Source organism: Lepidochelys kempii, chromosome 3 (genome assembly GCF_965140265.1).
Source record: "Lepidochelys kempii isolate rLepKem1 chromosome 3, rLepKem1.hap2, whole genome shotgun sequence".
NCBI lineage: Eukaryota > Metazoa > Chordata > Testudines > Cheloniidae > Lepidochelys > Lepidochelys kempii.
In genome coordinates this window covers 68,627,385-68,652,456 of record NC_133258.1, presented here as the reverse complement: position 1 = coordinate 68,652,456, position 25,072 = coordinate 68,627,385, and the positions used below count along the sequence as shown (strand labels likewise).

The following is a 25,072-nucleotide window of genomic DNA, read 5'->3' as shown; positions in this document are numbered from 1 at the left end:
GAAAATCTTAAATAAGATTGGTCCAAGACTTATCCTTGAGGAACTCCACTAGTACCTCCCTCCAGCCTGATAGGTCACCTTTCAGCATGACCCATTGTAGTCTCCCTTTTAATCAATTCCTTACCCACCTTTCAATTCTTGTATTAATCCTCATCTTTTCCAATTTAACTAATTTCCTATCTGGAACTGTATCAAATATTTTATTAAAATCCAGGTAGATTAGATCTACTAAATTTCCTTAGTCTAGAAAATCTGTTATCTTTTCAAAATATCTGGTTGATCTGGCATGATCTACCTTTTGTAAAATCATGTATTTTATCCGGTTTATATCTCTTTAATTATTCTTTCAAAATTTGTTTAAATACCTTTCATACAACTGAGGTCAAACTGAGGCATGTAGTTTCCCAGATCACTTTTTCTCCTTTCTTGAATATTGGTACTATGTTTACAATTCTCCACTCATAGCATACGTGCCCGCCGCATCTCTCTTGTGGCCTGTGACATACAGGTCAGACTAGATGATCTAATGGTTCCTTCTAGCCATAAACTCTATATAGCAGCTGAGGTGTTCAACAGAACTATGACAATTTATAGCAGGCAAGAATCTGCCCCGATGCCTTTAAGAGGAATCGGCCTGAAGAGAAGGTGGTGACTAGTTGTCCTGGTATGGGGTGGGAATTATATGCAGAGTGGGCATGTGTTTTTGAAAAAAAAAAAAAAATTTGTTGACAGATGTGGAAGAAATGGAGAACTTGGGCAAATTTGGCATCAATGGTAGAATGCAAGGGATAGTAGCAATGTGATAAGAGAAGGCGTAGATTGACACGGAGCTGCATAGTCATGAAGCCAAGAGTTTTTAAACTTGAAGCTGTTGATAATGGGGAGCCATTACAGTGCTTCAAAGAGAAGGATCGGGCTGTTTGCAGCAAGTACAGAAATGCAAGCAACAGCTATTTCTAATTTTAATTAACCTCTGAGACAATTGCTTTACTTGCTAAAGACGTAGAACATTTTTTCCTCTAGTCCCTTGAAATCCTCCCTTGCTCTCTTTGCCCTCTGTCATTCTCTAGTCTGCAAGTGACAATCAGCCATGATCTCTTATAAATATCCAACAGCAGAGAGGATAAGTGACTCTCCCTATGCTTATCTTTACCTCCCTAACTGGATATTTTGGCAGTGAAGTGCGTGACACAGGTTCTGCAAGCACAGCAACAATGGCATCAGCACACGCTGCAAGCATGAAGCAAAACCAGGGAAAATAAGATCAAATAGCTTTCTTAAAAGCTAGATAGAAATTATGATTAGCTGATGGAAGCACACAAATAAGTGTTTTATAAAGACTATCACATTAGGCATTAACAGGTGCACTTAAATCAGCAATTAAAGAAATCTTTGATCAGCTAGAATACACTGGTTCTCCAGAAATATATATGCCATTTTCCAAAATACTTGAAAGATTTTGCTTTAAACCAATTTGTACAATAGCATGTTTGAACAAAAGAAAATCGTTTTGTAGGAATACGTGAATTCTACACTGTTCGAAAATCCCTACCATCTGACGTAGAGGGATTTATAGGTTTAATGGAAATTGCTTTCCCCACTGTCCAGATTAAATACTGCAGGATGATTTTTTGTATGAGTAAACATCCTTCCAATAATGAAGAGACTGATAATGTCTTAAAGAGAAACAGAATCTACACTTTTGTTTTCTTTTGGACTATTTCTGGATATAGGACCCCAGAATATCATGTTGACTGTCCATAAAATGCAGTTTAGCATCTTCTTGCTGTTGTGGGGATGGGTTTTGTCTACTGAATGCAGAGCTCACCAGCAAGGAAAAGAAATACATGAGATATATAAGAAGGGCAGGTGAGTCTCCTTGTAAATTCAGATATATACAATTTGGGCAAATGCAACATTGCAGATAACTATACATTCCTAATGCAGACGGCTGAAGTTTGTATTGCAGCATATTCAGGATTATCTAACCAACAAATATTGTGCTTAGCTTTTTCTTTTTCCTCCAATGACTAGTAGTTTTACATTTTCTACATCCAAAACCACTAGTATCAACTATCTGGTGTAACGTGGCATTTGCTTGTTCTTGATTATAGCATCTTTGGGGAAGGAAAGGAGGAGTTGATTGTTTATTGGGGTAGAATGCTGGGGTATTTATAAGAGTGGATATAAAAGTTTTATTACTTCCAACATATCTGCAGACTACTAGGATACAATCAGTTATGCCTGTGAACAAAAAAGACCTTTGATCTGCAGGTTATTCATTGCCCAGTTTCCAAAAGGGCTACATACTAATTTTTCCCCAGTACTGCCATACACAGTCCTCTAAGTTTTTGTTTGGAGGAAATTTTCCTGATATTAGAGCAGTTTTGTGTTGTTGTTGTTTTCAAGTACTCATATTCTGTTTTGTAAAAAATATTGAGGTCTAGTAAGAATAATTATATAACATGCCCTCGACATGCAAGTAGAAAAACACCAGGGGATATTGCTGGAGGGGAAAAAAAATTCTGTGCACTTCTCTGGAGGGCATCACTGGCTTATGCCTTCTAAGAAGTCAGCGTTTAAAATGTCTACTGAAGCTGTCAAACACAGATTAAGATTGGTTTTTGCTCATTAGCAACTATGAATTGTCACCAATGCTATCTTAATTAACATGAGAAAAGTAGTTTTAAGGGAGATGAACTGTTAATAGAGATGCAGTAGTGTCAGGCAGGAAGAATTCAAGCCATTTCTATAAACATCAGTGTTCTGGAAAAATTATCAGAGAATAAAGTATGGTTCCTCTCGGTCTTCAAATACTTCCCTTTTCTGCTTTCTTGAAAATGGGCCAGACTACCCTATTGCAGTGATAATATCTGTGAATCCAAGATCCATCTCGTAAACTATGAAATAGGTTCAGTGGTGATGCCCCATAACTGGGAAGATGGATGCAGTGGACCCTGTTCACAAACAGACCCAAATGGATACATGGCAAGAGATATTAAAACAATGCTATCCTTTGTTTTCATTCAAGTTCACAAAAAGGGCAGATGTTCTACCATCCTGTAGCTGACACTAGCAAAGTCGATGGCAAGGTGTAAACTGGCAGCTTTAACCAGCTGAACAAAAATAGTGTACAAGTCGTATAAACCTGTGTACGCCCATAATGCAGCTGTAATTCTCTTTATTAGAGAGACATCCCTAAGCACTTCATGTAAAATACAGTTAAGGGAAAGAATAAATCCTAGTGAGGGGAGAGTGACATATTCAGGTAGCATTTGAAAATAAACAGACTGGTTGTTTTGTGCCTTGTGTGGTTTCATTGTCCCACCAAGACCCCTGAAGCACTGAGAATCCAACTGAGGTGGTGCTGCTGGCTGGCATGGAGGGGAGCACACCCTGGACCCCACCTCCTCCATCTACAGTTTGGGGTGGTTACCTCTGCTAGTGGCCAGGGCAAAACCTGGGGAGTTAGGCCTCCCCCCATTCCGCCTCCCTGACCTGCTCACAAACTGGATTTCTGCAATGCCTGAGGCCCCAGAGGTGGTGTGGGGCGGGACCCTGAGCATTTGCCCTGCTTACCACCCCCCTTAACACCAGCCCTGCTAGTGGCAATAGCCTTGCGCAGTCCATGCAATTAGAGAAATGTGAGGCCTGGAGCTGTGCCCAGTCCTTCCCTAGTGGTACAAAATGGAGGGGAAAGGTGCCTGGCACTCTTTTCTCTTCTGTGTGCTGCCTGTTCTGACCTCAGGCATCAAAGACATGGGGGAACAAGGAAATTGCTCTCTGTGGCTATTGCTATATGGAATGCTCTCAAGGAACACATGCAGAGTATGCTGTTCTGATCTATACACACAAGTGAATCTCAATTTGTTTATTATACAGAAGCAGCATCTGGGAGCACTGTAATAGTTAAGTGCCTGTAAGTATCTCTCTATTTTTACAAAAAGGGAGAAACATGATGCGACAGAACATAGGAATGTAATAGTAATGGAGAGGGCAAGGAAGGATAAAGAACTTTATCCATAGGATGAAATAGGATATTAAAACAGTTCCAACAGAATTACTTAAGTAGGCACACCCCAACCATCCAGGGTGATGGGGCTGTTCAGCAAAGCAGGGTGTTGGGCCAATCAAGGTGGCAGACTACCTTAAGCAACTTTTGTGCTCCCTGGATCATTCTGTAGGGCTGATCCTCCAGGTCTAGCCTGGAATTGCCTGAAGGCTGCAAGGGGCTGTTCCAGCAGCCAAGGATCACCAGGGTATAGGAACACACATCCATGCCCCCTCTACCAGCCACTAGGAGCGGAGATGGCAAAGCCCATAGAGCAATACTACTTCCCTTGACAATCCTTACTTTGAAGTGATCCTCCACTGGCCAGGTAAGAAAATTTTCAGATAGCTTTGCAGGAATGATCAATCTGGCCCTGGCCCAAAATCTCTCATAGAGTTGTAGATTTTTAAGGCTAGAGGTGACAGTTATCTGGTTTGACCTCTGGTATAACACCAGCTATAAATCCTCATACAGTAATTTCCACTTCAAGCCCATAAACTTCTGTTTGAGCTGTAGCATCTCTTTTAGAAATACATCCAGGCTTGATTTAAAGACTTAAAGTGATGGAGAACCCACCACAGTCCTAGGGAAGCTGTTGTACTGGTTAATCTGTTCTGAGATGTATTGACCTTGCATTTGGCTGTATTAAAACATGTTCACATGAGTCAATCTTGATGCAGATAAGATTCCCTTTGATTTTACCAAAAGTGCTACCTGCACTGAGAGTGCAGACTTGGACTCTGGGAGGCAAAGCAATTCAGGAGAGCCCCCACCTATGCTATTTCAGAAGTAGTAGCTCATGGTGAAGGCTGTCACTCAGCATTTCTATTACAAGCTCTGCTTCCTCATGCTTCATAAGTCAGCCCTTAAAATTCATTTTGTACAAGAACTTAGAGCAATTTGACTTTTTATTCAGTTTAAGGTTGGTTTAGTCCCTAAATTAGTTAAATGCTGGAGATGACAAAATTCAAGTTCTTCTGATTTCAGGCTCTCTACACCTGGAACAGTATCATTTTCAGCAAAATATTGTAATCTGAATCTGAGCTATGCACAGGCTAGGAGGCTACATTAAGCATGGAGTTTCAACCTTCACTCTGAAAGTGCTTGGGGTTTTCTCTTGAAGACTTTGAGACTAGACAGGATATTCTAAAGTAAGAACTGAAATGAAAAACAGTACAGAACATACCAAATGAGGTAGTGTTATGATAGCAGACCAGTTGCCCTTAGGCCTCACTGAGCACTGACCAATGCATAACTGGAAGCCATTCTGGCTCACCTGTGTGTTAGTATTGGTAAAATAGATGTTAAGAATGTGTTTAGACTTTATGGAATGCTTGTAAGTTGCTGCCTGCATTCATCTCATTTATAATATCTGTATCCCATGTTATAGGGCAGGGATCGGCAACCTTTGGCACGCGGCCCGTCCGGGAAAGCCGCTGGTGGACTGGGGTGGTTTGTTTACCTGAAGCGTCTGCAGGTTCGGCTGATCGCAGCTCCTACTAGCTGCGGTTTGCCATTCCAGGCCAATAGGGGCCACAGGAAGTGGTGCGGGCTGAGGGATGTGCTGGCTGCTGCTTCCCACAGCCCCCATTGGCCTGGAATGGCAAACCGTGGCCAGTGAGAGCTGTGATTGGCTGAACCTGCAGACGCTGCAGGTAAACAAACCATCCCAGCCCACCAGTGGATTTCCCTGAAGGGCCATGTGCCAACGGTCGCCAATCCCTGTTATAGGGTAACTATTTGCTTTGTAACTATAAGTGTTTTGTTTGCTATGCAACTGGAAATCCAGTCAGGGAGAAGCATTACCAAGTGTGAAATACTAGTTTACGACAAGAGGTGTCATCTCCTGTCCAACAAAAGAAGGCCCATAGACACCAAATGAACCATTGTGGAATATCGGTGGACAAAATACTTTAATTGCTCCCCTCATACCCATGAAGAGAGGATGTGCACAAACCCTCATTCCATCAGTTTGAACTCTGGGGGAAAGGAATAAAAATCCCTGACCAGAAAGAACTGTATCACTTTGCTGGTTGGAATTTGGAGACGGCAATATTTCTAAACAGAAGCAAGGGATCTCCAAGCATTTTAGCATGGGTTAGCCCTAAAGGACCTATATACAGCAGCGTCTAGTACTTTTTGAAACCCAAGACTAACTCATTTTTGTGTGTGTGTGTATATGTTTGCCTACTTTAAACTTATTTTGCTTTCCTACTTGATAAACCTTTAGTTTAATATAGGATTAGATAAAAGCATGGTCTTCTGTGAGAGATCTGAGGTAAAACTGACCTGGGATAAGTGATGGGTCCTTTGGGACTGGGAATAACCTGAATATTGCTGTGATTTTTGGTGTAAGGGGCCATTATCACAAAGGCAGTCTTGCCTGGGTGGCGAGATAGACCGGAATGCTCAAGAGGACTATCTGTGACTCCATGTTAAAGCAGTTGTAGTGGTTGAGTAGTTCATACTTGATTGGTGAAATCTAATTGTAGAATACTCAACCAGTTTGGGGTTTGTGCCCTGGTTTGTAACAGTTTGCCCTGAGACTGGCACCCGAATTCATGAGCCACTCCAGACAGCTTGACAGAAGGGTCTTTTTCTTGTGTAAGGCATGAGGCTAGAGCCTACAGGGGAATTCACCCCTGTGACAAGGCCGCTTTGTGCTGGCTAAGCCAGTATACAGGGGTCACAAGATTTCCCCCTGAATACCCTGCAACAAGAGACCTCCTAAGGGAACTTGCTTTATGCCCCCCAACGTCACAGCATAAACTACATAGATGGTAGGGCAGGAAGAATCACTTCAAAGTGGGAAGGGGAGTTGTCAAGGTGCAGGACCATCTTGACAATATAGTGCCAACTGCAATGGTTTCAGGGCTGGCCTAGCCTGTACCAGGGGCAAAACCAGCTCCCAGAAACTCCTGAATAGAGAAGGCACAAGCCACCTCTCCTCAATCTGTGTGTGATACTAATGTTTAAGTCTGGTCCCAGGGGCTTTCAGACAATGCAAGTATCTGGTATAGTCTTCCATCTTGAATATTACACAGATTTATATTTTTGCAACATTTGTGTGGGGTGCCAGCTCTTTGTTAACTGTACTTGTGTATCTACTGAAGAGGCTAAGGAAATTAAGAAAGCACCATACTGTTAAAATATTTTTCTAAAGGGGACCTACACCTACACTGTTCATCAATAGTCCGAAAGCAGCACCACTCTGGCTATGCCCTCTTACCCCCAACCAGGCCCCTTCTGGCAGGACTTGAAAAGGATGGATAGGGGAGAAAGGTAGAGCACCTATACTGGCTCTACACCACCCACAATTACCCCCTAAGCTGAGTTTTATGGTGGTTTTGCATTGATAGAGTATTGCAAAGGAGCTGTAGTGAACCTAAGAACTGGGCCCAATAACTTGATAAAAGACATTACAGAACAGCACATGCTGAACATAAAAAATGTTGAAGGGGCCATGAACAATATACAGGATGCATACAGTGAAATCTGCATTTTAAACCATCTCTAAGACACCTGAGTCTCTAGAGTAGTGGTTTGTGGTACAATCTTGTTTGCCATGTAATCAAAGACTAGACTACCAATTTTTGCTAGTCCCCAGAAGGGTGACCCAAGATGCACTTTTATTCTATGAGCAACTATGTAAAAATGACACTTTTGCCTAGCAGATCTGCTTTCTGCATTAAGTTAATCATATGTGAGGATGCCAGTGACCCAAATAAATCTGTGCGGGTATGTCTACACTTAAACTGCTACAGCAGTGTGGCTATAGCACTTCAGGGTAAACAATCCCTGAGCCAACGGAAGAACCCTCCTGTCAGTGTAGGTAATCCACCTCCCTGAGAGGCAGTAGCTAAGTTGACAGAAGAATTATTCCGTCAACCTAGTGCGGTCTACACCAGGCGTTAGATCAGCATAGCTACCTCTCTCAGGGGTGTGGATTATTCACAGCCTTCAGAGACATAGCTATGCCAATATAAATTCCCAGTATAGACCAGCCATAATGCTTTTTACCCCTGCTAGTCCCATAGAGCCAACACTGTGAAGAGAGGAAGCAGAGAACTTGAGTATCAAACAGAATGGTCTACTAAGTTCCAGTCAGTCACACCTGTGGAAACCCTTTGAAGGCCACTGGCCTGCACAAATGTCGCTGAGGAGATAATCTCAAGGACACTAGGACTACACAGGTGGTGTTGATGGCCTAATTAGACCTGCAGAATTATTACTGGTGAAGATGAGCAATATGAAAAGAAGCCTAGGCTGTCTGAACCCAGCTGACCATTAGGTAAACTATCTTTTAACATTAAAATCCTGAAGCCATTGTTACAGTCACCTTTCAGACATGTGCCACCCTACAAGGTAGGTTTTGTTAAACATAAGTATACTGCCTTTAAAAAAGGGGTGGAGGGGAGTATCTACAACACTTGCCTCTTCACCATCTCATTGCATAACCCTGTCCATATTATTTCAGCTCATTATATTCTCCACATAGAAATGCTATTTCTGCTACTGTGGTGCAAGTTGTCCCACATTTCCTTCAATGGAGAGCAGTTATAACAACTGAAATATATGCTTGCACCATTAACCATAGCATTGCCTTCAGAGTTCATATTCATACAGCTGCATGGCAGAGTTTCTCCTTTCAATAATACTTCCAAATAACATTAAAAAAAGTGTCACTGATTTGAAATTCATTCATTTAGAGTTACAGCTAGGACTCCTCCTTGACCCCTTATTTAGAGGGCCCAGAAGCATCTGGGCACGTTGAAACTGAAGTAGGTTTTCAAGATTAAAAAGCAAAACCAAGGAAATTTAATACTAAGACATGAGTGTAGCATTATAGGCCCCACCCTGTCTCTAAAATTTATGTGGGAGCCATCCAGAGTATATAAATGATTGCACATACAGTGCATACAGATAATCTTCTCTGACGCTCCCTTCACTCCGCTCTTCACTTTTCCTAGAAGTTGTTTTAGGACTAGACCTCACTTGTTGCTGTTACCCCCAAATCAAACAAGTCATGTCAGAAGTTAGCCTTTACCAATACATTCCACGGCTTCATGTTCATACACACTAAGCAGCATTAAATCACAGAACCTAGCGGGCACTCTGTGGTCATGCAAAAAGAAAAACCCTTAGTAAGTTTAAATTTTAAAAAATGACACACAACCTAAGCTCTGCAATAGTATGGTCCTTTAAAGACACCATTGTGTCCCATATTGTGTAGACTAGTTCAGGGTGTGTGCCCATCAGGCTTCTCCAGCCTTTGCTAATAAAACAGCATTCAAAGGATACCTGTGTGTGTACCTGGATTTACCTCAGGGGTTCTGAAACTTTTTCAGGGGACAGAAGAACACATCTTGATATAGAGTGTCTCATGGACCCCTCACCTCCCTGGTGCCCTGGAACCAAGTTACCAATAACACTTCATAGGCAAGTTTAAAAATAAATGATCACTCCATCCCCTTCCCATTACACAGTAAGAGTCACCTTGCTCCTCCCTGTAGGAGAGATTCATTACCAGATATGCCCCTTCAAGTCTGGATGTGGCAAAGCAGGCTCTCATCTATCACTTCTTGCTGACAGCTGCTCCAGCCCTGCAGTGGTTTGCTTCTTCTCATGACTCAGCCATTCAGCCAGGTCACTTGAAAGTCTCACCCCCTCAGGTATAACCAAAAGTCCAACAAACAATAGCCCCAGAGCCTCAAGCCGAATCCCAACTCAACAGTCCTTCCACCCCTGGTCTCTAGGTTGTTTGCACCACCTTTTTCAGTGACTGATGGGAGAGTCTGGGTTTCCCTTCTTCTCTAGGTTCCAGTCTAGGGATACACTAATGGGCAAGCAACATATGTTTATTCAGGCCTACTACTTCCTCCCTGGACTACTTCCTGCCTGTCCTCAGACCTTTCCCACTGCCCCTTCCTAGTCTCACTGTGTAGGTGTTCCCATCTGTGACACATGGCTAGAAAGGGTTAAGCAACTCGCAGGCTAAATGACCCAGATTCAACCTTTAGAGACATGTTAGAAAAGTATGTAAATGGTAATTAGGGCCATTCCATGTTAGGCTAGAACTTTGAAATGCAAACCTGTATTGTTAAAGAATTAAAGGTGATACTAATTGTATGTGTTTACTTATATCTTGTTAGATGTTAGACTCAGACTCAGACTACCAGAGTTGGAAGGGACCTCAGGAGATCATCTAGTCCAACCCCCTGCTCAAAGCAGGGCCAATCCCCAATTTTTTTTTGCCCCAGATCCCTAAATGGCCCCCTCAAGGATTGAACTCACAACCCTGGGTTTAGCAGGCCAATGCTCAAACCACTGAGCTATCCCTCCCCAGGAAGTGTGTTTAAATGGCTGTCTATTACTATAGCTATTGATTCAGAGATCAAAAGGGAATATTAAAATTTAGATGAATATTGGGTGAAATAATGTCATTGTCTATATGTCTCTTTAAAGTTTTTGGTAAACTGTGTATGAACTGCTCAATGGATAATTACCTTATGTTAATCCACGTAGCTAATTACAGGTGATGTTTGGGAAACAGAAGCTTATTTCAAAGGCCTATTGTTCATCCAAGGACTCTGTGCTGCCCAGGAACTGTATAAAGGATATTGGGACCTGCTCATTTCATCTCAGAGCTGCTTATGCTTTATCAGGGGAAGCATTGAGCTGCAAGATTGAGGTCTCCAAATTCATTTGGATCACCCTGGTGTTGGACATTGGACTAAACCTATGGACTAATTCTATGAACTCTGTGCAACTCCTAAGATCATCATCTCTACTATGAAACTGATCTCAGATCTGTACTCATGCCTGTATGTATAATGATCTTTTAACCAATACACACACACACACTCTTTTTGTAATAATTTTTAGTTTAGTTAGTAGGAATTGGCTGTAAGCGTGTATTTGGGTAAGATCTGAAATATTTATTAACCTGGGAGGTAATGTGTCCAATCCTTTGGGATTGGTAGAACTTTCATAGTTGACTCGGCTGTCTGGGAGGGAGCCCAAAGGCTGGGTTGCTTTTAAGGGAACTGTGTTTTGGCTTCTGTGTAACGAATAAGGTATTGTGGAAGCTGTTCTGTTACTAGCTGTGTAGATTTAAGTATCGGAATTACTACCAGCTTTGGGGATGGTCTGCCCCGTTCTTTGCAGTTTGCCCTAATTGAGCAACCTCAGTGTGCCCCCTTCTTCTCCCCCCAGGGGACCCTGGTCACACCCTCAGACTCCAAGGTCTCAGGAATTACCCTTCCTTCAGGGCCCATGACTCTCTCAATTCCTCCCTGGAGTTCTCCAACAAATCCCAAGCCAGAAATTCAAACTTAAACCACTCCCACCTTTCCTAGGCTTGAGCTTTAGTCATAGGCCTTCATAAGTCTTCTCTGATCATAGAATCATAGAATCATAGAATATCAGGGTTGGAAGGGACCCCAGAAGGTCATCTAGTCCAACCCCCTGCTCGAAGCAGGACCAATTCCCAGTTAAATCATCCCAGCCAGAGCTTTGTCAAGCCTGACCTTAAAAACCTCTAAGGAAGGAGATTCTACCACCTCCCTAGGTAACGCATTCCAGTGTTTCACCACCCTCTTAGTGAAAAAGTTTTTCCTAATATCCAATCTAAACCTCCCCCACTGCAACTTGAGACCATTACTCCTCGTTCTGTCATCTGCTACCATTGAGAACCGTCTAGAGCCATCCTCTTTGGAACCCCCTTTCAGGTAGTTGAAAGCAGCTATCAAATCCCCCCTCATTCTTCTCTTCTGCAGGCTGAACAATCCCAGCTCCCTCAGCCTCTCCTCATAACTCATGTGTTCCAGACCCCTAATAATTTTTGTTGCCCTTCGCTGGACTCTCTCCAATTTATCCACATCCTTAATGTATATAGTTATGAGGCTGAAAATGTGTCTTCATGGCTTAAAATAAACCCAGGCAAAAACTTTCCAAGAGCAGAGAGGCAGTTCTCACCTCATCAGGGCATATATGGGACAAACCCAGCCCAGCTTCACAGGAACAAAGGACGCTGGCTTAGACAGCAACAAAATAATCTGTTGGACTCTCGTGTGAGTCACCCCACTTCCCTTGATCAGTTTGGAACTGCGAAGAGATAATGCTCACCCTGACTCTGAGGGGGTGTGGGGCAAAGCCAAGAGGGAATAAAGAACATGATAAAAAGGAGAGACATTTGCCATGCTCTTCCTCTCTCTTCCACCTACATCTACAGACACCACGCCAAGCGACTAAAGCGCTGATCCAAGGGGAGAGCCTCGCTGAAGAGCAACCAGCCAGCCCGTGGTGAGAAGCATCTAAGTTTGTAAGGACATTGAAACGATTAAGATCAGCTTAGAATGTGTTTTTGCTTTTATTTCATTTGACCAAATCCAACTTGTTATGCTTTGACTTATAATCACTTAAAATCTCTCTCTCATAGTTAATAAATTTGTTTGTTCTACTTGAAGCAGTGCATTTGGTTTGAAGTGCATCAGAGACTCCCCTTGGGATAACAGGCCTGGTACATATCAATTTCTGTGTTAAACTGATGAACTCATATAAGCTTGCGGCATCCAGTGGGCATAACTGGACACTGCAAGATGGAGGTTACTAGGGTTGTGTCTGGGACCGGAGGTATTGGCTAGCATCATTTGGTTGCACAATCCAAGAAGCAGCTTACATGCCAGAGGCTGTATGTGAACAGCCCAGGAGTGGGGGTTCTCACAGCAGAGTAGGGTTGGCGTGACCTAGCAAATCACCGGTCCAGATAACACCAAAGGGGAATGTCACTCTCCATCAAGAACTAGGACAGTGACCATCTGCTTGTACTATACAGGCTATTAGCCAGCTGTTAGATGATAATTTTAAGTCATTACCAACCTGAACTGGAGATGGGTTGGTAACCTAGAGAGGAAATGCTCTGCATCTCGATATTAACCCCTGGAAGCATAGTGCCCCCCCTTTAATTTTTCATTTATATTTATTAAATTAAAGATGGCAGATTGGGGTGTGAAACAGTAAAATAATCATTTGTACATCCTGTGATGGTGCACCCCATAAGAATTTATGGGAATATGCTCATGAATGTATATATGACATAACTGGAATATGTTTTATGCTACATATGCCATGTAACATATCTCTGTAAAGGTTATGTTCTACTGAATCTATTAATCCTATTTATATGCATGTATCATTTTTGTATTTGAAGTTATGAATGTTGGCTGTGTACTGGCTTGATTTTTAAGTAGCCTTTGTAAAGCATTTGGTCAGCTTTGTGAGAAAGAAATGTGCAAATTAAGTGCCCAATCAAGAAGCACTTAAGGAACAATGGATCTTGGAATGCTCCAATCCACATAAGAAATCTACTTGAGGATGTTCAAGGTAGCATGTGACCCAGGGCTGCTACCTGTAAGTTCTGAGTCATGCATGGACATATGACTGGCCCATGTGACTCCAAAACTCCATATTGTAGCTGGGATTCTAAACAGGAGGAGTGAGGAGTTTCCACCCACCAGAAAAAGTCTATTTAAACCCAGGGAAGACCCCTCCATTTTGTCTTCAGCTGGCTAAAGAGAGATCCTCTCCAGCCCCAAGGCTACCTGAAAGAATCTGGAATAAAGGACAGTAACTACAGGAGGTGTGAGTGATTGCTGGACCCAGACTAGAAGGAGACTAGTCTGTAAAAGGAAGCTTACTGGAATTCCTCTAAGGGTGAGGTTTTCATCTGTATTCAGTTTTCTTAGACATAACTTGGGTGTTCTATTTTATTTTGCTTAGTAATTCAGTTTGTTCTGTCTGCTATTACTTGGAACCACTTAAATCCTACTTTATTTATTAATTAACCCAGTGTATGTATTCATACCTAGGGGGGAAAACAGCTGTGCATATCTCTGTGTTATAGAGGGCGAATAATTTTAGGAGTTTACCCTGTATAAGCTTTATACAGGGTAAAAATGGATTTATTTGGGGTTTAGAGCCCCCTGGGAGTTGGGCATCTGAGTGTTAAAGACAGGAACACTTCTTAAGTTGCTTTCAGTTAAGTCTGCAGCTTTGGGGCACGCGGTTCAGACCCTGGATCTGTGTTGGAGCAGATTGACATGTATGGCTCCACAAGACAGGGTGCTGGAGTCCCAGGCTGGCAGGGAAAGCAGGGGAAGAAGTAGTCTTGGCACATCAGTTGGCAACCCCAAGGGGGTTTCTGTGATCCAACCTGTCACACATCCAACAGCAGGGAACACAAATGGAATGTTTTAATGCCAAATGAATTTTGAAATTTCAGTGAAGTTTTGAATTTTTTTAAAAATGGGAAATCTTGAAAAAAGTCTCAAAAATAAAGTGCTATATGTTATGAAGGTTATAGTTACCATACATATTTAGCTTTGGTTACATTTTGAAGAAACACTCATTTTCAAGTACATTAGCAATAAGCTACAGGTATGTGCAATACAAATGTGTGAAGAGAGTGCAAACAACAGAATGCAAAAAGCTATTTTACATTTTTAACTACTCATTCCAAGGTGCATATACATCATTTATACATGTTTTGTACTTGAAGCCAGGGACAACTTAAGCAGAACAAGAGTTTGAATCACTATTGTGATATTCACGAAAAGAAGGAGTACTTGTGGCACCTTAGAGACTAACCAATTTATTTGACCAAAAGCTTTCATGATGAAGGGAGCTGTAGCTCACAAAAGCTTATGCTCAAATAAATTGGTTAGTCTCTAAGGTGCCACTAGTACTCCTTTTCTTTTTGCGGATACAGACTAACACGGCTGCTACTCTGAAACCTATTATGTTGTGGTCAGATCTGATGTTGCATCATGACATTGTGCTGAAATGTCATTATACCTTAGTATAGTGTTACAATGCCACAACAAGTACTTTTTACAAGTAGTTTTAGAAATCTTTAAGTAAAGGGGAGTGTCTAACAGAGTATAAAAGTCAGGGAGGAAGATCGTGTAATTCACCCACTATGAATAAGTGTCCATTTTACTATTAGATCTGTAAATGAGTACTAATATGTGCAAAACGCTTGTCACTTGCTCCTCCAGTAATTGCCTTATCCAAGCTTTAAAAGTCCTTGATTATATCATTTGGTATTGATCAGTCTTGCTTTCATCTTACATAGTTTAATCGTGCGACAACCCTATTAACAGTCTAGTCGTGCGATTAAACTATAATAGAATACCATTAATTTGAATATTTTTGGATGTTTTCTACATTTTCAAATATTTCAATTACAACACAGTATACAGAGTACAGTGCTAACTTTTTATTTTTGATTACAAGTATTTTCTCTGTATAAAAACAAAAGAAATAGGATTTCAATTCATCTAATACAAGTACTGTAGTGCAACCTCCATCATGAAAGTTGAACTCACAAATGTAGAATTATGTATAAAAAACTGCATTAAAAATAAGTAAAATTTTAGACCCTGCAAGTCCACTCAGTCCTACTTCTTGTTCAGCCAATTGCTCAGACAAACAAGTTTGTTTACATTTGCAGGAGATAATGCTGCCCACTTCTTGTTTACAATGTCACCGGAAAGTGAGAAAAGACATTCACATGGCACTGTTGGAGCCGGTGTTGCAAGATATTCACATGCCAGATTCACATGTCCCTTGATGTTTCAACCACCATTCCAGGGGACATGCTTCCATACGGATGACAGATTCTGCTCAACAACAATCCATAGTAGTGCAGACCGATGCATGTGCATTTTCATTATCTGAGTCAGATGCCACCAGCAGGTGCCTGATTTTCTTTTTTGGTGGTTTGGGTTCTCTAGTTTCCACAGCAGAGTGTTGCTCTTAAGATTTCTGAGAGCATGCTCCACACCTCAGCCCTCCCAGCTTTTGGAAGACACTTCAGATTCTTAAACCTTGGGTCGAGTTCTGTAGCTACTTTTAGAAATCTCACATTGGTACCTTCTTTGCATTTTGTCAAATCTGTAGTGAAAGTGTTCTTAAAATGAAGAACATGTGCTGGGTCATCATCTGAGACTGCTACAACGTGAAATATATGGCAGAATACAGGTAAAACAGAGCAGGGGACATAAAATTCTCCCCCAAGGAGTTCAGTCACAAATTTAATGAATGCACTTTTTTCCCTTTTTTAAAAAAAAAAAAAAAAAAAGGAAAGTCATCAGCATGGGAAGCATATCCTCTGGAATGGTGGCCGAAGCATGAAGGGGCATACGCACGTTTAACGTAACTGACATTTAAATACCTTGCAATACCAGCTACAAAAGTGCCATGCGAATGCCTGTTCTCACTTTCTGGTGACACTGTAAATGAGAAGAGGACAGCATTATCTCGCAAAAATGTAAACAAACTTGTTTGTCTTAGCAATTGGCTGAACAAGAAGTAGGACTGAGTGGACTTGTAGGCTCTGAAGTTTTACACTGTTATTTGAGTGCAATTATGTAACAAAAAAACCCCCAAAACTCTACATTTCAAATTGCACTTTCACGACAAAGATTGCACTACAGTACTTGTATAAGGTGAATTGAAAAATACTATTTCTTTTATCATTTTACAGTGCAAATATTTGTAATAAAAAATAATGTATACTGATTTCAATTACAACACAGAATACAATATATATGAAAATGTAGAAACATCCAAAATATTTAATAAATTTCAATTGGTATTCTATTATTTAACAGTATGATTAAAACTGCAATTAATTTTATCACAATTAATTTTGAGTTAATCACATGAGAATTGAACCTTTCTTGCCCAACACCCTGACCATTGGACCACCCTTGCTATTAGGAGCCAAGATTTGGGTTAAGGTGCATCATCATTCATACCAAATAAACTAGAAACTAAGGTGCAAGCCTTCAAACTTGTGCCCAGCACAAGTAGCCGGGGAGATTAGCAGGCATATCCTTGACATAATCTCTCCAGGAAGTGGGAAGGCAAGTGTAAGAGGCCCCAAACAATAGGATACTCCGCTCTTCCTCAGCACTGGCATCTGAGTGCTGACACACAAGATAGCACTGCTGGACTGAGCTCCACACTGCACAGAGGTGCTCACTCGCTTCACAACAGTAATCCGTTCTCCTTTGCACATTGGTTCAGCCACCAAACAAAACTATGTGGCCCAGAAGAGTGTGGAGCTAACGGTTTCACAAGTTTCAAGCTTTGGAGCAGAGGGTGGGCAGTCAGCAGGGATAACCTGCATTCTGCTGTACCTGTGGGTCCCTGGAGAGAAATACTAGCAAGGGAGCTGCTTCTTGGGATAGGGTAGAAGGTGCCCAGTCCAAGAATTTGGTAAGAATTGTGTGTGGACAGTTTTGATCCTACTGTTGTTCAGGGAAACAGAATGTGTATATTGTACATAAACATTATACTAAGGACATACCCAGATTTAATGCTGTCAATTTCTCGTCCAAATGGAAGCCCAGTCTGCAAGGCTCTGAATGTGGGCTACCACTTGGCCAATACTACTATTATTACAATGGGAGTTTTGACAGTAATTCTCAAGGAAGAACTGGAGGGTTTGAATGTCTACTTATAGAATACATTAAGTAGACAAATGCCATAGTAGAGTTGGCTGAAGATTTTCATTGGAATTAAGTTTCTTCGGTTTTTAAAATCTTTGAAATTAAGATTTTTTTTTTGGGGGGGGGGGTTTGATTTAAAAAAAAAAACAACACCCACTTTTCATTTTGAAGCTGTGGGGAAATGCCCACATTCTTTCTGTTCCACTTCCCCTCCCCGAAAAAGGGGAAAAATAGTTACTCATTATGTGTTATTTAATTTTTAAATTAAGCTTATGCTGTGTTAACACTCAGTGACAAAGATGATTTAAAAAGTGAAAGATTCTCTGAAATTAACATTTTCAACATTTAATATTAAAATGTTGAGTATAAGTAACTCTTACTTTGAGAGAAAGTGATACAAAAATAAAACTGACTTTTGCAGTTGGAAAAGTTTAAACAGTGAGGGGGTTGTTTTCCATCTAACAAAAGTTGGAAAAAAGTAGATATTTCCACTTTTTTTCTTTAAAAAAAAAAAACAAAACACACAAAAAAACCCCCACACACGTCACCACAAGAACTCATTTCCGAGAGGAAATTCTTGAATGGAGATTTTTCCCCAACAATTCTCTCAGAAGAGTTCTCATTTCCCCACAGAGTTCTAATCAGATATATAGTGCCATAAGAAACTTAAACCAGCCCAAACTTGCCGTTTGCTATTTTCCAGTGCTGTTTTGCAGATAGGGTATCTGTAAAGACAGTATGTAACAAAATCTATTTTGATAATGTATTGCCTTGATTAGCAAGTTAAGTACACCTACATAAACGGTACCTGCACTAGCAGAAACAAAAGGGGGATTACCAAATGAAGCTGCTAAAGTGATAAATCCAGGCTTAATGAACAAAACGATGCATGTGCTTAAAGGCCTTGTTGCTTGTTTTGTCCCATCAAGTATGCTAATTTAGAAGATGCTCTTTCAGAGCATGGTACTGCATAACCTGCAAAGAAGAGTGAAATTGTCAAATGTTACATACACCAGAGCATCTATTTCCATGTCAGGTTCCCCAGAATGCATTCGGTGTCTGACTCCAGGGAATCCCTGAAATGCAGAAGATTTGAAGAGAGCAGCTGGTTCAGCAGAGAGAGCCACATCTGCTGAACTACGACAGTGGGCTTGATAGGATATTAGCAAGGGTCAGAGAGCCTGCTCGGGTCAGAATAGATCTTTTCTGAGTTGGAGGGGAGGATACCGTACAAGTCTGAGTAGGACTGGCTTTCTAATTCTGATCACTCTTCAAACAAATACTTAATTCTAAACTCTTGGCTGAAAAAACAGTTTTCAATTATGTCATGTCTGCCTGGAAGTAACACCCACCATGAAGGCTTTGAGAGCTTGGTTTTAATACACTTCTCTTAACACTTCTAGATGGCACTGCAAGGCAGTGTGCTTTGATTTAGTAACAATATTGCCCATAGTGATAAACAAGTAATAGCTTAGCAGCCTTAAAGGTAACAAGTTCTGTAAGGATACATTACGCTAAAATGGGTTAACTTTATCTTTCCTCGATACAATGCAACCAGACTCCACAGGAGGCTAAGACCGACCCTCTTTTGAGGGTTTAAGGGAAAACAAAGCAAATTAATATATAGTCTTAGGCCATATCCCCTTCCTGACATACAAGATGTCAGATTAGATGATGTGATAGTCCCTTCTGACCTTAAATGCTATGACTCTTAAAAAAAGCTTTAAACATAAAAAACACTTAACCAATATCTCCAGAGTTCTGATGCCCAGTTCTTAGAAACCCAAGGGCTCCCGGAGGAACTTAATTCTTTTTAAGGAGAAGGAGCATAACTAGGCACATCTTCACCTGATGAAAATTTGGTCTGACTTAATTCCAAAATCTTCTTGGTCACCATCTGTCTCAGTCAGGCCTTCGCCAGAAGCACCACTGAGATGTGATGTGGTAACTTTAAGGCCCTGTAGGGAATACCAGAGAACCTGCACACACCATAAAGTCTGTTTAGAAGAGCATATATCTTAAGTACCAGTGAGTTACAGAGCACTTTCTGTCCACGTTGAGTTCAAGAAACTCCTCAGGATCTTGGCAAATGGACCAAAAGAAAATGACGTGTGCCTAAACAGCCACCCAGGCTTGCCAGCTGTATTCACTCATGATCAGAAGATGTTAAAGTATAGATTTGGGCTGGTGGAGAACTGAAGGATCCTGGAAGTGGTAAAGGAGCCTGGAGGCCCAAATTCAGAGATGAGTCCAAGGGCTTGTCTACACACAAACTGCATCAGTTTAACACACGGCTGGTATATACACAGAGCTGTACCTGTAAATTACAGGTTCAAAAAAACCCCAATATAAGATTGTTCACACAGACATACTAAATTATTTTAACATTGCATCACTAATTAAACCAGTGCAACTTCTAGGTTTACTCCAAGCCCAAATTACTGTACTTCATAATTTACTCCAGCCTAGCAATGTCCATTTATTGAACAACCCTCATGGCCAGGGTGGGGGGTAGGGGGTGTCACATTACTCTTATTGGCCCCTTAAGCACTCCAGACAGTCTCTGTTGTGGCTTACAGCACCCCTCTCTGGGGCTGGTTCAACATCAAAGTTCACACAAACCTCAGAGTACTCAATCACAAAATGAGCCAAACAATCCAATGAGCCCACAGCATAAAGTCCAAAATCTTGTTCAAAGTAGCTCAAAAACCCCCTCATTCAAACTTAGCTCTGATTTTTCAGCCACACCCAGAGCCTTGTCCCTGTCACTCTGCTCCACACGATGTTGCTAATCCCCAGCCATACTTCCCTACTGTCTCTCAACTGCCTGCTATCTTTAATTTAAGAGCACCTGATTTCCCTCAGGTGAGGCTCATCTTGTAATCAAGGCTAGCTTAGCTGCAGGCTTACCAGCTCATGGGTTATCATCCTGTTACCTAACCCCATAAGTGTGTACTGAACATGTCCAGCTGGAAATCCTGTTGACTCACACCAGCCTAACAAGATGTAACTTACACCACTTTACACATCAATTCTTATGTTGGCCCACTGAGTGTAATGGAGTCTAACAAAGTAATTCACACACTGGTCTGTAAGATGAGTGTTTCAGGCAAATCACCTAATACCAGGGTTACATTAGGCCATCTGAGTCTTTAGTTTACTCCCTTTTGTGACTTCTGGCACCTCAACATGTAAATTACAGCCTATGTCTCCCTTAGCCTCAGACTCCCATAACACATTCACCAACATATAACTTACAGCACTTGATATATCACTTATGAACTTGGCCCAGAAACTATCAGACCTCTAAAGGGAAGTGAGGAAATTCTTCAGAAACCTGGAAATAGAAAAAGGTAGTGTTGTAGCCTGGTATGGCTGCCAGGAATTCAGTGAGACTCTCCTGATCAAAAATAAGTAGGTACAAGAGACAAAGACTTTGGATTTGGGATTGCCAGCTTGTGAAGACATGGGGAGCAAAGGAGGGTGGAGGAGGAGACAACGGCATAAATGTAGGTAGGGTTGGTGAAAGGGAGAAGAGTTTATGCTTGCTATGGAAGAACCACAGCAACCAATCACAGAATATCAGGGTTGGAAGGGACCTCAGCAGGTCACCTAGTCCAACCCCCTGCTCAAAGCAGGGCCAAACCCCAGATCCCTAAATGGCCCTCTCAAGGATTGAACTCACAACCCTGGGTTTAAGCAGGCCAATACTCAAACCACTGAGCTATCCCTCCCCCCACTGAAACTAATGCAGAAATTCAAGGAGACAGGAGCAGCAAGAAAAGATTTTTTTTTTTTAAATGTCAGGCTTTGGGAGTAGGATGGTATTTCGACATTGGTGAGGCCTCATCTGGAGTACTGTGTCCAGTTTTGGGCCCCACACTTCAAGAAGGATGTGGATAAATTGGAGAGAGTCCAGCGAAGGGCAACAAAAATGATTAGGGGTCTGGAACACATGAGTTATGAGGAGAGGCTGAGGGAGCTGGGATTGTTCAGCCTGCAGAAGAGAAGAATGAGGGGGGATTTGATAGCTGCTTTCAACTACCTGAAAGGGGGTTCCAAAGAGGATGGCTCTAGACGGTTCTCAATGGTAGCAGATGACAGAACGAGGAGTAATGGTCTCAAGTTGCAGTGGGGGAGGTTTAGATTGGATATTAGGAAAAACTTTTTCACTAAGAGGGTGGTGAAACACTGGAATGCGTTACCTAGGGAGGTGGTAGAATCTCCTTCCTTAGAGGTTTTTAAGGTCAGGCTTGACAAAGCTCTGGCTGGGATGATTTAACTGGGAATTGGTCCTGCTTCGAGCAGGGGGTTGGACTAGATGACCTTCTGGGGTCCCTTCCAACCCTGATATTCTATGATTCTATTCCATTATCATCCACTAATGTGATATGTATTCATCTTGGGCCAAGTCCTGAAAACTTTTCCTCGGACAGGAAATCTGCGTCTGAGCCTGCTAAATGTGGCACATAATGTGGGACAGAGACCCAAAATGAGGGATACAAAAAGCATATTCATGCAGGTAATGTAATACTGTGGGATTAATTCCTTTGGTGTAACTATCTTTCTGTAACCTTGGTTCTTTATTTCTAATGTAAATAATTTTCAACAATAACAGTAAAGAGAGGAGGAAATTTATGTGGAATTTGGGGACTAAAATGAGTGGTGGCCCTCAAAATGAGGTATACTTGAATAATCTGAGTTCCACAGACATCAGTGGGAATGTTTCATGTGTAGTTACAAGATCAGACCTTTAAGTAACAACCAGAAAGCAGGTGTTTATATGCTATAAAGGTTCGGTCTTATAGGGATTGGGGTTTCTTCTAAACGCAAATATCATTGTCATACATACCTGCTGTAACACCTCTGTATCTTATAGAGTATCTCAAGACACTGAGCAAATGTAGCAAAGCACAACAAAAATGGGACATTTTAGATATAAAAATGTTGTCTTTGTAAGGAGCATGCCACTATGAGCTGAGAGGATGTGTAACTAAAATTGACTGCTAGGTAGCTTTGCAGAGTTTCTGAACTAGGTGCAAATGAAATGCAATTCTCATTTGTCAAGAGTGGCTGAACAAGTTTAACCTTAGTAGGTTGCAGTATTTTTATAATTCACTTCAGGCTGCCTGCATTCTTCCAAGACTAATTTTTTATCTGAATAAAACAGAATGTCTGCTCTTTGTCCTGCCACCCTCTTTTGAATACCTAATACTGAATGCTTTGGCAATTGCACAGAAATCTCTTATTTCTTTTCCATTAAGCGTTCTACTGTACAGGATGATAAAATCCAGCCCAGTACGTTGGCATCCAAAGGTGCAGCAAGAGAGAAAGCTGGGTAGAGGACAAAGACCCATTACACCAAATTAAGACTAACTCTACCATCCTCTCCCAAGAAATATTCAGGATTTTAAATAAGTTACTCTGAAATCATATAACCTCTGAGTACTGCATTATTCATAGACAATCACTGGCCAGGGTCAATAACCTCCAGATAAAGCCAAAGGCTGACAGTACTTCTATTTCTAGCAGAAAGGATCATACTGCCCTCTAGTAAACTTAGGTCCAGAAATTATTATAGATTTCTTCTTGCAGAGCCAATGAAGCCAAGTTAATTATTGCAAAGGACAGTCTTGGACCCTGTGTAAAGAATGTGATCCATCCTGTCTCAACCCTCTGTCAAGCAACCTAGACAGCAATATTGACAGTAGTTTAGGAGTACTCTGCAGGTCCTCATTTCCTATGGCTATGTTGGCATGCAAGAGGAGACCAGAAGGATGGATAAAATAAAAGCAGGTGGAAACATTTACATACATTGTAAAGGTGGGCAAAGCAAGGACCCATAGGTGCTGTACTTCCCACCCACCCCTTGCCACCACCGCCTCCAACTCCATCTTTTTTCCTGGTATTACCCAAAGGTTAGATTTAAAACATGACAACCTTTTCATGATATTCTGAATGTTTAAATTCTTCCTTGTCTCTGTCCTTTTCTTACAGTCCACCGCAAAGACAGAGACGGGAAACACATGGAGAAACACACAAGCAAGGCAGGTATGCTACTAAAAACATATTGTCCCGGTAGCCATTAGATCTTGCTAGCTTTTTATATTATTGGCTGTCAGCAGCAAAACCACAATGCCTTCCTCCCCACCTGAAAGGGTCAGATTTAAGAAAAAAATCCCTGCTAGCAAATGAACATGGGAACTCCAATGGTAAATTCTGGTTTGATGCTCAGCGTGGTGAGGTGTTAGTCTGTTCTCTCTGCTTCTAGGGCAGGTAACCCACTGGTCAGGAGGTGGTAGTATCCTCCTTTGTGCCTAATCCACTAAAGATGAGTCTGAGTCTGTTACAGCCTCCATCTACAGAGCCTGGCTCTCTAGCTTAAGCTGGAGAGACCTGTGCTTTCTGCTCTGGAGGTCTCCTGTTCAATCCTGGACATGTGGCTGCTTATGTGCCATCTTGGCAAGCACACTAGGGATTGAAGTAGGGACCTCCAGAGTCAAAAACATTAATCCCTATAGCTCAAGCTAAAGAGCCAGGTTCTGTAGTGGGAGGATGTAATAGGCTCACATCCTCTGTAGCCCAGGTACAGAAAGATGCATAACAAACACCATCAGTGTGTTACAAACACATCTGTCCATGTCTCTCTTAACGGAGATGCTGGGGAAATTCCACACCCTCTACTCACCCTAGCAGCTGGGGGTTCCCATCCCTTCTAGTAACAGGATAGTATCTACAGAAGACAACTTCTGATAGTAGAGGGATCTTTAGTCCAGCACACAAAGGCATAAAAGAGGTCCTATGGCGGGAAGCTGAAGCTAGACAAATTAAAATCTGCTTAGTATTTCCATTTGGAACAGTGAGGGTAGCGAACCATTGGAACAATTTATCTAGGCCTGCAGTGGATTCTCCCCCACAGAACATCTTTAAATCAATAGTGATGTATTTCTAAAATATGTAGTTGAACTGGAGCACCTGTTATTGGGCTTTATGCAGAAATTAGTCAGTAAAATCTATGGCCTGTGTTATGCAGGAGATGGATAATCATAAAGTCTGGCCTTAAAGTCTATGAATATAAAAGATGTCCAACCGTACCTTATGTCTATTCCCATGATAGCTAGGAATCCCACTCCTCTAGCCCCAGGTAGCAGACCAGATGCCAACACACTGATGCCTCATGCTGACTTTTCTATCCCTTATGGGATCCTGGATCAGGGCCATTAGAAATATCTGACTGAGATCAGTGACATGTACAGATTCAGTGGGTGGCACTAGCTTTTTATAATGGCTGCAGTGTAGCCCTAGCTAATCAGGAAAAGGGAGCACTGTCAAGAGAACTGGGGAGAAGCCGTACCTTGAACAGAACCACATGAATCCCAGCGGGGGACAGTGAGTTCGGGAAACAAATTGGCTTTCAAGGCCATCTTTTAGAAATCTAGTCCTCCCCCCGCCAAAAAACCACCCCCCCCCCACACACACGCACACACACCTCCACTAGCATTCT

General features: G+C 41.7%; 1 protein-coding gene across 2 annotated transcripts in view; it reads left to right on the top strand.

Moving 5' to 3' along the window:
• The first annotated feature begins 1,747 nt into the window (after nucleotides 1-1,747).
• Nucleotides 1,748-25,072, top strand: part of LOC140908830 (gamma-aminobutyric acid receptor subunit rho-1) — a 68,980-nt gene continuing 45,655 nt past the window's right edge. The window contains exons 1-2 of one of the 2 annotated variants that reach the window (XM_073336712.1): nucleotides 1,748-1,869; nucleotides 23,566-23,619. In XM_073336712.1, the coding sequence (XP_073192813.1) occupies nucleotides 1,748-1,869; nucleotides 23,566-23,619 (176 nt within the window). The remainder of the gene's footprint in view (nucleotides 1,870-23,565; nucleotides 23,620-25,072) is intronic. The other variant, XM_073336713.1, reaches the window with a different exon arrangement.